This window comes from Diplotaxodon limnothrissa, linkage group LG7, assembly GCF_057381915.1.
Source record: "Diplotaxodon limnothrissa isolate DT_005_m linkage group LG7, D_limnothrissa_male_GT1.1, whole genome shotgun sequence".
NCBI lineage: Eukaryota > Metazoa > Chordata > Actinopteri > Cichliformes > Cichlidae > Diplotaxodon > Diplotaxodon limnothrissa.
Genome location: NC_140602.1, coordinates 31,280,578 through 31,292,976, shown reverse-complemented (window position 1 = coordinate 31,292,976; position 12,399 = coordinate 31,280,578). Strand labels below are relative to the sequence as shown.

Here is a 12,399-nt window from a genome sequence, read left to right as displayed (position 1 = left end):
AAACAAATCTCACTTTCAGATCTTTGTGTTCCTCATCTGTGCTCACAGACTTCTGTAAACAGCTTTTCTTCTGAGAAGACACGGCCAGGTTTAGATTACATGCTGTGTTGTGTTTTCATTTTTATACCTTCCTATTGTTCATCCCTGAGCTTTCTTTGAAATTATAAACGTTCCAGCAGAAGTAAAGAAATAAACTCTTGTGTTGTCCTCTAAAAACAACAGGTCAGGATCTCACTGGGTTAAAAAGCTGTCACGTGTGCGTTTCAGTCTAAAAAAAAAAAAAACTTTTTGAGTGCGATTTGCAGAAAAATGCTGCTCAGATTAAAAATCTGAGATCCTGGTAATGAAATTAGATTTTTTTACCCTTTTCTGTTTATTTAACTTTCATTTAAGCAGCAAATTGTTAGTGACAGCAGCAGCCTGCAGTGTTCGCTAATACAGCTGTGGCAAAACTACATTTTGATTTGAACAGTTTTTTAATACATCTGAGAACCATTAAAAAAAACTGAAGCAGTGAAACACAAAACCTTTAGCTTATTGGGTTTCCTTTTCTCAAGCAAGCAAAAAAAAAAAAAGAATACATAAATAATAATAATAAAAAAGAATAATAAATAGTATTTCTGCCCATTATTGGGAAATTCTATTTTACAGTAGCTGAAATCATATTGATAGCAAGACTGGTAGCAGAAGCAGTAGCAGCACTAATAACAGTAGCAGTACTAGTATCAGGGGAGTGATAGTTCATTTCCGTTTTATTTCACCACAATAACAGCGGCCTCGACGTTCTTTACACTGTAAATTAAAGACACATTAATACGGAGAAACCCCAACAATCAGATCACCCACCATGAGCAACACTTTGGCGAGAGTGGGAAGGAAAAACTCCCTTTTAATAGGAAGAAACCTCCATCAGAACAAGGCTTGTTTCATTGTTGTTATTATCATTATCATTAATAACAATAATGATAATAATAATAATAATAATTTAAAACTAAGAGAGTAAATCAGACTTTTACGTTTCTGCACCTACATTATGGATACAATTGATTTCATTTGGCTTTTTTCTGTTTGTCAATATAACCTTTGTGTAACCTGATGAGTCATTAATTATAAATTCATATTTAATGTGACAGAATGGCTCTTTTTTTAATGACGGCTCACTTTCCTCACCTCAGGCTATTTTTGTTTATTTGACTAGTGAGGTTGCTTTCTCAAAAAGAAAATAAATAAAAATACAATTAAAAATCCATTTTCATATATTTCCAACATATGCAGAAATTGTTGCATTTTGGGTTTTTTTTTTTAGAAAAATCATACGGCTGTTTTTCCCCCACTGTCCTCACTTCCGGTTCACTTTGTTCATTTGTGATTGCCATGAAATTAGTATATTTTAATATAAAAAGAAAGAAAAACTAAATTTTTGATAATAAGTAAAACCAAAGAAAATACATAAACAGGTTGATGGTAAATGGAAACCCGGTTGTTAAACAAGCCTGTGTTAACAGCTTCAGCTGCCAGTCAGACTTAAAGATGCTGCTGTTAGCTTCTTATGGAGTTGTTTGCATATGACATGTTAAAAATGCAGTTTCTTGATTGTCATGTGAGCCATGAGCTCTGCGGTGCTGCTCGTTTCTCTTACCGCTGATGCACTGGCAGAAAGAACATAATTTCGAGGCCGAGTCTCCTGAAAATCAGGTGTAGCCTACAGCAAAGGAGAGCAAGGAGGAGGAAACAAACACAGGTTGTCATGCAGTTACAAACCGTGAGCAGACAAAGAAAAACATGTTAGCAGGAAGCACAAAGCAACCACAACGAGAGCGGATCATTGAGCCTGAAGCTGGAAGCATCCACAGCATTTAACCTGTGACTCCTGCTGACCCCAAAGAGACGTCACAGTGAATAATTTATCTCCTTTTAAAGCTGCTGTGTGGTTTTATTTTTTAAAGTTTACTAAAAGGACACTTTTGATTTGATTTTTTTTTCACAAACAGAGGAAGGTCTGATCATGCTGGTAGATTTTTCTTCCACTTTAAAAATTTTGTGTTTTATTGGAAATAGAAGTTTTTCAGCTTCTATAATTTTAGAAATCCTATCGTCCTCCATGAAAAACCTCATTCATGCCTGTAATTCTCTACAGGTGTGTCTTGAAAACTCATCTGTAGTTTGTCCAAAATACTGCTGCTCATCTTTTAACAGGTGTTAGAAACATGATCACATCACTGCGGTTTTAGCAGGTTTACACCGAATCTACCTCTGTTCAGGTTTCTAGATTTAAAGCAGCTAAAGTTCCTCTGACTGCTGAGGTCTCGAGTTGAAGCCCTGAGACTCTGGAATAACCTGAAACTCCATATTTGTGCTGGAGATTCTTTTAAATCCTGTCTTCAAACTCACTTCGTTTACCTTTGCTTTAAATTAAGTTTCACGTTGAGTCCCATCTGGCTTTTTCTTTTTTATCTTGTAGTGTCTTTTTTTAGCTTGTTGTAAGTTAAATTTATTGTTTGTTTTCACGACTTACTTTATAATATTTATTTATTGGTCTATGGTCTTTTCTTGTTTGTTTTAAACTAACTTGTAAAGAACTTCCATCAACTTTGTTGCTTTTAAATATGCTGTAGAAATAAAATTGAACTTAAAGTATCTTGTGTTAAAATATCTGAATTACTAACATCAATGACATTGATTGGATTGATTGGACCTTCCATTTTTAAGCTTAAATATGTTTTGTGGCCCCATTAAGATTTTTGAGGATCAAAAATCCCCATAAAATGTCTCTTGTGATGTAAAAGATTATTAATCCCTGTCATAAATCTACTACTGAAGGGCTCATTTGATCGGAGTAAACCGGTACTGATGTTTTGTTTTGTGACACGGGCGCCCCCTGCTGTTCCTGATTCAGAGTTGTTGGTACCACAGGCGTCTGAGATAGCTCACCAGCATCAACTAATATCAGGTTTACCGTGTTTGTTTTCTTACATTCCTGCATGCATAGGATAATCTGAGGTAGCTGTGTTAGATTAAATCACTTTAAAATCAATGCGATGGTGAACAGATGAACTCTGAAGGCTCCCAGTGATCACTGAACTGGACTTTAGTTCTGATAATCCGGTCATGGCTGAGACATCTGCTGCTCTACGAGTGTTAACAGAGCAGCCATCAACCCGTCTGCTAACGAGGCGTCCACTGCATCTGTTGGAGTTTTTAAAGACTAAACCAAAAGACTGTTTGTAATATTTCCATGCAGAGTTGGTGCATAAAGAAGCGTTAGGAACTTTTCCTTCATGAATCTGACAAACATGCGACAAGCAGCGCAGCCAGCCAGTAAGCTCTCCAACATGTCAGAGGTGAATCTGCACACATGCACTCTGAACATGTGACCAAAACAAGAACAAAATGAGCACCTGACTGACTTCACTTAAAGCTGTCTGAGTCTGGCTGTGCTCTGATGGTTTCTGATCTTAGGGTAGAAGAAGAACTGTTGAAATTTGATCTCACCGCCGCTTTGGCTTCTGCCAGCTTGGCTTTTTTCAGGCGTGCCTTACAAATGTCCAGATCCAGCCGGCGATTCTCCAGCAGCCGCCTCTCTTTCTGCACGAGGAAGAAAAATGATTCATTCAGGAACAACCGCGAGGATCAAACCTGCAGCAAACCTGTGCAACACATCATCACCCTGAAGACCTCCAGCAGCGAGTACATCACTCTGACTCTGAGTTCAGGATTTGTGTTTTGATCACCATTTTATTTTTACTGATATTCTTTCCCTTCTTTATCTTTGCGTTAGGAACATTTTCTTCTTTCTTTCAGCTTCCCGCTTTATTTTGGTAAGCACTTTTTCCTATGTATTGCTTTCCTTTCCCACTTTCCCTTTCCCAGTCACTCTTTTTTTGTGGAAAAAGTCATGAGGTTAGGGAAAAATGTGAAGAAGAACTGGTCAGGACAGAGGAAAGGAGAGGTTTGCTGCTCAGAGAGCCTGACTGCTCTCAATACGATACGATATTATCACAAATCACAATATGATATTACTGCGATTTTTAACATTTTGAGACTTGCTGAGATTTCCAATAAGTGCAAATTACAAGTTAAACTTTGTCAGTAGTTTAACTTTGTCCAAATTCTCACTTCAGGTATGCTTGAGATCATCATGCATGCCAACGCTGTCACTGAAACCTACTCATCTGTTATTGCAGCTGTGTAAAGGTCAGAGTTCAGCTGCGGTTTTAAAGGTTCAAACATATCAGCAGGTTATGGCATTAAATGAAAAACACACTATTAATGAACATTTTCATGATATTCACCACACAGCCATGTTGACTGTTTGTTTTTTAGTGATGGGATTTCCGGCTCTTTTTAGAGAGCCGGCTCTTTCGACTCCCAACCGGCTCTTCAGGTTGTTTTGTTGCTTTCACTAATTTATTATTAACAACAATATGAAATTATGCACAAAAGGAATTACTAATCTAAAAAAACGTGGTTTTATTTATATATAAATATATACGGTGGCCCCTAGAGACAAGGCACACGCAAACTCCAAAACACATTCCTAGAGTTAACTGAACTTCCTAAACAGAGCTACCTAGATCACTTAAATAACACAATTGAAAGCATATGTGTATGGTTTGTGTATTTATACACAAGCACTCATATATATACAAAAAATAGAATAAAAAAATGTTCATTTACATGTTACTACCACACACCAAATCCGGTCGTTGGTACTTCCTGGCTTGTGTAGCCACCAGGTAACAAAAGCTCAACACTGCGCCCAGCATCCTTCTGTTGTGTTTTGTACGTGTTTTGTCTGTACGGGCCACCGTAAATATACTTTTATTTATTCACTCCACATAAAATGTAATAAATAAATCATATAATACAAAAACCAACTATTCACATTTCAACTTTTAACTATTTAAATTTTCAGCTTTTTCCTTTTACAAATTTAAACTGAAACAACACAAAACACTGCAAACCACAACACAATTAAATATAAATTAAAATATGAAAATAAAAAGAAGATGCATATTCTCTGTCATATGGGCCTGCATGAATAAACTTTCTGAATCCTTTATCATCCGCAACTGAATATAGTTGTGGATGATTACTATACCTTTCTAATGTGACGTTGTTGTCCCTGGCTCTCTTTCTCTCTCTCTCTCTCTCCCTCCCGCTCTGTTCCTGTGCTACTGTGAGTGTAATTACCGCCCCTCCCCCCTCTGCCCAGCGCAAGCACAAGGCTCGCGTGCAGAGTGAAGCGGAAAAAAGTGCGAGAGAGAGGCTGAGAGAAAGAAAAAAAAAAACAAACAACCCACGGCTCGCGTCATTCACTTCAAAGAGCCGGCTCTAAGAGCAGTTTCATTCGCGACCGACACATCACTGTTGTTTTTAATGATGCTGTGAATTCTGGGACGGCACTTTCTCTTTTGCTTTCCTAAAGGATGTAATAAGGATGCTTACAGCTGCAAAGACTTCATTCCTATTTTGTATCAGCACGTCCGTATTTACATATACTACCATATTTTCATACTACACACTCACTGATATGGTCCTCCAGTCTCCCTCCAGGAAGTTGCGCAGAGGTGAGAGGAAAGTGACGGCTGAAGTGTGGAGGAACTCGCGCTCGGCTCCTCCGAGCCTCTTCTGGTATTCCGCTACTGTGATCAGGGTCTTGCCTACAGTTACAACAGCACAGCAGCACACTCAGGTTCAAACCACAGGTTTGATGGAGACAAAACAATCAAATCGGTTTTTAAATACAATTTGGACTAAAGTGTGTTTTAGCTGTTTAAGCAGCATCCACATCCACATTTTTTTTTTGTTTTCTCGAAAATGTTGTAAAATGGTGTGCTCTTTAACTGCTAACAGAAAGAGAGCTGCTTCAGAGGAGCATTTAGAGCTTCATGAGTCATTAGCTGCAGCAGTGTCAGTTTCAGCTGCAGGTCCACTCACCGTATGGCGTGTCTGAACCGAATTCGATGGCGGCGTCCAGCATGTACTGACCCAGCAGCTCCGCGTTGGTCGTCCTGGAGGGAAGCTTCTTGTCCAGCTTGTCATAGATGAACTCCTCAATCCGAGCACCTGGATACAAGGTGATAAAAAGACAACTGTGACCAACACATTAAAAGGAATATCCCACACTGTTTATTATCCTACATTTAAGAGTCCAATTGTACGAAAGGTGTTATTAATCTCTCTGAACAAAGAGAGTTTAACAAAAGGTAATTTGCTGTCATTTTTGTCTTGAATTTATCCATAGTTTACTCTTAATACCAAAGGTTATCTTTGCTTCTAAAATAAGTTTTTTTTAAATGGGGAAACATTCCTCCAAATTCCTCTGATACGCTATGTGTAAACACCAGTTCACTGCAGATGCTTAATCTTCAGTTAATCTTCAGTAAGTGCAGACATGTTGGCGGTTCTGAAAAACATTCACTTATGCACAGATGTAACCTTGGTTATTAATAATTCAAGCTGCATCAGAGCTGGCAGGAGGTGGTTGGGGTCGGTGGTGGGCGTGTACAGCTCTTGAAGCGTTTTTTAGTGGGAACCCACTAGTGTCATAATCTTCTATCTGATATTTTATCTGACATTGCCACATAAGTGGTCTTCCTATGGTATCACATTTATGTTTCTCTGGGACCAGAATTGCAACTGACCAATCCCACCAACAGGGCTATCCAGGGGTAGGAGTGGATCGGCGTCTTTGATCATTAAATATTGGCAGCAAGATCAAAGCTGCAGCCCAATGTTCCGTTCAGCTAATGAAAGTATAGCCTTTGCTTTCCATGGCAGCTGGATCACAAATGGATCTGTAATCTAGACTTCAACCTGTTTTTAACGACAGCATATAACAGCAGATAAATGTTGTGGGTGGCATCATATCTGTCGTGACATGATTGGTTGAAGTGGCCCATGAAAAGCAGTGACAGACAGATGGTTCAATCGCCTGCTAATCATTATATCAAAGAACCAGCCCTTCTCCAAATAGTTTCCAGGATGACTTCAAACCATCTGATGGGTCTGATTGGTATAATGTGTGATGGGAAATAAAAATACAAGTACATACAATTGTACCCGAGTATGGTATTTGAATCAACCAGGCCTCACGAAGGTATCAATGGCTGTATCCCATCAAAAGTTGGCAGCTGTCTTCCTGAATAGAAGGTCATTAGTAATTCAACACCTGTTTGTATCTACAAGCTCCAGTTCAGACCTTAAACAGCACAGCAGACGGTGCCTGAAGCTTAAAATGTGGGGCCGTACTGTAGGTCTGTGGTATGTGCTAGACTACAGATGTCGTCAGAAGTTTATGTGCATGAAAAACCAGAGTAATTTTGGGCTTTTAATAAACTATCTAGAGCGTTACACCACCTTGGATTGAGAGGGTACCAACCCACAACGAAGCCCCTGCTCTAAAATGAACACCGCTATTTGGCCACAATGACAATATGTGTGTTTGGAGGAGTAAATGTGAGGCTTTCCAACCTTATGCCACTACACCACCTCTCAAGCCCAAGATTACTTTGACATTCCTGCCCATGATGAGTTTATGGAAACTTTTGACCACAGCTATGTATGTATAATCTGTAGTCACATCACAATGCTGAGGAGGCTTTTTACACAAAGCACTCTGGGAAACAAGGCCAAGACTTACCAGTGTGGTCAACTGAAGCATGGAGGGTACAAAATACACAGGTCAAAGGTTAGGCATTACTCCCAAAAACCCAATCATGTTCACGTTTAACTATAGAAGCTTCTAAAAGGCACATTTCCAGAGAAAGTTCCCAAAACACCCAGGAACTAACGTCCAGGAACCTTCCCCAGGGTAAAGGTTCCTCCAGCAAGTTAAACTGATTAAACTAAAATTAATTTGGGAAATTGTCTCAAATTCTGACCTAACAACCTCAGAAGCTTCGACTTTCTTGTTAGTCCAAACACAAAATCCCCCTGGCTAATTATTTTCAATTACTGTCAGACACTAAAAACAAATCCTGCTTTTAGTAGTGGTTTCTCAGAAATGTAGAGCATTAAAAAATTGCAAGATTAAAAAGCTTTTATACATGACCACTTAGCATTAGTTGTTAACACGGGAAGGTTGTCAATCTTCAGAAAATACTAGCTCCTGAGCAAAGACTTATTACATATACAGTTCAACAAAAGGGGAAAGGGGGAAATAATCTATCGCTGGAATTCGGGAACTTCTGGTGGAAATGATAGAGCTCAACCGGTTTCTGCTTCCCAGGGAAATTTCTTTAGTAGAAACCTTAACTTTTAGTTTCAAAGCTTAATGTTACTGAGCAACAATTAGCAAAACACGTATGAACAGATCTTTTGTCAACAAGTTTAAGAACTACATCTTCTTTAAACCCCGTGCGCAGAGTTGAAGATGCGACTTTATACAGGGAGTGCAGAATTATTAGGCAAGTTGTATTTTTGAGGAATCATTTTATTATTGAACAACAACCATGTTCTCAATGAACCCAAAAAACTCATTAATATCAAAGCTGAATGTTTTTGGAAGTAGTTTTTAGTTTGATTTTAGTTTTAGCTATTTTAGGGGGATATCTGTGTGTGCAGGTGACTATTACTGTGCATAATTATTAGGAAACTTAACAAAAAACAAATATATACCCATTTGAATTATTTATTTTTACCAGTGAAACCAATATAACATCTCCACATTCACAAATATACATTTCTGACATTCAAAAACAAAAGAAAAACAAATCAATGACCAATATAGCCACCTTTCTTTGCAAGGACACTCAAAAGCCTGCCATCCATGGATTCTGTCAGTGTTTTGATCTGTTCACCATCAACATTGCGTGCAGCAGCAACCACAGCCTCCCAGACACTGTTCAGAGAGGTGTACTGTTTTCCCTCCTTGTAAATCTCACATTTGATGATGGACCACAGGTTCTCAATGGGGTTCAGATCAGGTGAACAAGGTGGCCATGTCATTAGTTTTTCTTCTTTTATACCCTTTCTTGCCAGCCACGCTGTGGAGTACTTGGACGCGTGTGATGGAGCATTGTCCTGCATGAAAATCATGTTTTTCTTGAAGGATGCAGACTTCTTCCTGTACCACTGCTTGAAGAAGGTGTCTTCCAGAAACTGGCAGTAGGACTGGGAGTTGAGCTTGACTCCATCCTCAACCCGAAAAGGCCCCACAAGCTCATCTTTGATGATACCAGCCCAAACCAGTACTCCACCTCCACCTTGCTGGCGTCTGAGTCAGACTGGATCTCTCTGCCCTTTACCAATCCAGCCACGGGCCCATCCATCTGGCCCATCAAGACTCACTCTCATTTCATCAGTCCATAAAACCTTAGAAAAACCAGTCTTGAGATATTTCTTGGCCCAGTCTTGACGTTTCATCTTGTGTGTCTTGTTCAGTGGTGCTCGTCTTTCAGCCTTTCTTACCTTGGCCAGTATGAGTATTGCACACCTTGTGCTTTTGGGCACTCCAGTGATGTTGCAGCTCTGAAATATGGCCAAACTGGTGGCAAGTGGCATCTTGGCAGCTGCACGCTTGACTTTTCTCAGTTCATGGGCAGTTATTTTGCGCCTTGGTTTTTCCACACGCTTCTTGCGACCCTGTTGACTATTTTGAATGAAACGCTTGATTGTTCGATGATCACGCTTCAGAAGCTTTGCAATTTTGAGACTGCTGCATCCCTCTGCAAGATATCTCACTATTTTTGACTTTTCTGAGCCTGTCAAGTCCTTCTTTTGACCCATTTTGCCAAAGGAAAGGACGTTGCCTAATAATTATGCACACCTGATATAGGGTGTTGATGTCATTAGACCACACCCCTTCTCATTACAGAGATGCACATCACCTAATATGCTTAATTGGTAGTAGGCTTTAGAGCCTATACAGCTTGGAGTAAGACAACATGCATGAAGAGGATGATGTGGACAAAATACTCATTTGCCTAATAATTCTGCACTCCCTGTATATGTAGGGGAACTTCCGCGATGTATAGAACTTACTTGGATTGGGCTGCAGTAGCACCTCTGTTTGTTTTAAGATCTTTTCAGTCCAATTCTTGGTGGAGTCGGCACGAGTGATCAGGTTCTCCAAGTGTGGATCCAACATAGTCTTCTCAGCCTGGCCAAGCTTCTCTTCTGTGAACTAAGAGTGAAAAGCCACAGGTAGATGACACTGATAACAGGCAAACAAGCTCTAGAAGAACAACGACTGTATGAATCTAAACCAGGTCATCCACTGCCCATCACCACACAGTTCTAGTGCCGGTTTGGATTATGAAAACCAGCTGATATTTTGACAGTTTTGAGAGTTGATCATCACATAGCATTTTTACAGAAGTTGGGGTAACTTCATGGGGAATATTCTGATCTGCATCTGCCAAAAGCTTTGTAGGGGTCCAATAGCCACTTCAACATCATTCCAACTTTGCTGGCACCAATTGTTTTTTTGGTGGAATCCATTCTCGTTTGGGCCACGGGCCCACGTAGGTGGAGAGGGACTGCATGGGGCTGATGTTTGGAGCTTTGAGTGAACATCTCAACAGTTATTGCCTAGATTTCTATGGAATACTATATCAGAATCAGAATCAGAAAGGGTTTTATTGCCAAATGTTGAGCAGGTTTACAACATTAGGAAATTGCTGCGGTGCTTCAGTGCAAACATACTGTCATAAATTACGCTTAAATAGACATGAAAATAAAAATAAGAATAAGAATTAAAAGTGCTAAGTAGATAGATATATACATGATATATACATGAGTGCAGGTGGTGATCAGTGCCAAACATGGAATGATGCAGTGAACACAGCGTACATATCGTAAAATCTCTAATAATGCTTAATCTGTGATCATATTAGAAGAAGTGCGACATAATCAACAAGTCACAGATTGAATTACTTACTTAACAGAATGAATTATCTACCAACAAACCACCAAATCAATAGAGTTTGTCACTGTTCGGTTGGCATTCCCAAGATTAAAAGGTAATCCTTGACTAAGTCCAAAGGTTCTCTTCATCTACTTCAAAAGGATGTTCATTAAAAAAAAAAAAAAAGGATCACATGGCATTTTAGTTTTTATTTATACAGAAATTACAGAAAATCTCAAAGGTTTTACAAACCAATGTGAAAATATCTTAATTTTTAAAGTTGTCCTCATGCTCTTCATCCACCGTTTACTCGATCTTTATGATCGCAATTCTATAATAATCAGAACAAACCCATCATATTTTAAGACCCAGACAAATTATCTTAAACCTCAGTTTCTAACTTACACATAAGTTTTTATTCTCACTAACTGGAACTTTGAAGCATGTCTTATGCAATCAAAGATGAGAAGGCCCAGTTCTGCTCTCTAATAACTGAGGCCAAAGATCACCATCTGTGGTATCAGGCCGGGCTGTCAGATGATTTCTTTCATTCAAATCTGACTGACATACAGCGACGGCGGCCAGCTGGACTTCAGAGGCAGGCTGAGGAATTCACCGTCACTGTCACCAAGCAGCAGGGAGAAGCTCTGACTGACAGCAGCTTCATGGGCCAGATCGGTTCTTTAAAAGGCAAAAGTACTGGCAGGTATTCAGGAGCTCTACGATGGACAGTCTCTTATTCAGGGCTGGATTACTGGACTCCACTTAGGGCCTTAGGGACTGTAAAAGCCGTAGGTCCACCAAGTTTTAATTAATTTGTGGGTATTTAATTAACCGTTCCCATCCTTTACAGCAGAGCAATTTAAGGACTATGCAAAATACATTAACTCAGCACTTTGCAATTTCTAGTTTTATATCTCTTGGAGTTATATCTTTTATGCACCATGGGTGGCTTGGGATGAAACAGAATTTCTGTATACTGTGTATACTGCTGTATTGACAATAAAGCTTTTGAATCTTGAATCTTGAAGAGTCAAACTGGGATAAATTTGAGTGTTTATCCAAATACAAAATTTAATCTAACGGTCTTTAAATTTGCTTATTACGTTTTTTGCTTGGTCACTGGCACCACTAAAACACAACATCTAGTACTGTAGTTGCATTGTGTCAAAATCTGCACCCAGACGCAGCACCCAGAAACGGCCCTAACCAATCTGGCGCCCTAGGCAAGATTTTAGGTGGCGCCCCCCTACATCAGCAGTGTAGTGTAATGTTGTAACAAATAATATTTCTATTAAATAAGCTTTACTTTGCATTTTAATTAACGTGGGATTATTTTTTGTATTTAGAAATAATAGTACCAACTTTTTTTTTTTTTCTCAACATTTGTGGCACTGGCGTGGCGCCCCCTGATGGACGGCGCCCTTAGCATTTGCCTATACGGCCTATGCCACGGGCCGGCCCTGGCAGCACCAACCACAAAGAGACACAGAACAACGACTGAGTCTCTTTCTCTCCCTCTCTCTCTTAGTGTCTCACTAATGGTT

At 39.4% G+C, this 12,399-nt stretch overlaps 1 protein-coding gene across 2 annotated transcripts in view; it reads right to left on the bottom strand.

Moving 5' to 3' along the window:
- sh3glb2b (SH3-domain GRB2-like endophilin B2b) overlaps positions 1-12,399 on the bottom strand; it is a 59,001-nt gene that overhangs the window by 44,707 nt on the left and 1,895 nt on the right. Inside the window, exons 2-6 of one of the 2 annotated variants that reach the window (XM_085357905.1) lie at positions 9,988-10,129; positions 5,941-6,069; positions 5,530-5,663; positions 3,493-3,585; positions 1,640-1,702 (exon numbers count right to left, since the gene is read on the bottom strand). In XM_085357905.1, coding sequence (XP_085214031.1) covers positions 1,640-1,702; positions 3,493-3,585; positions 5,530-5,663; positions 5,941-6,069; positions 9,988-10,129 — 561 coding nt within the window. The remainder of the gene's footprint in view (positions 1-1,639; positions 1,703-3,492; positions 3,586-5,529; positions 5,664-5,940; positions 6,070-9,987; positions 10,130-12,399) is intronic. The other variant, XM_085357907.1, reaches the window with a different exon arrangement.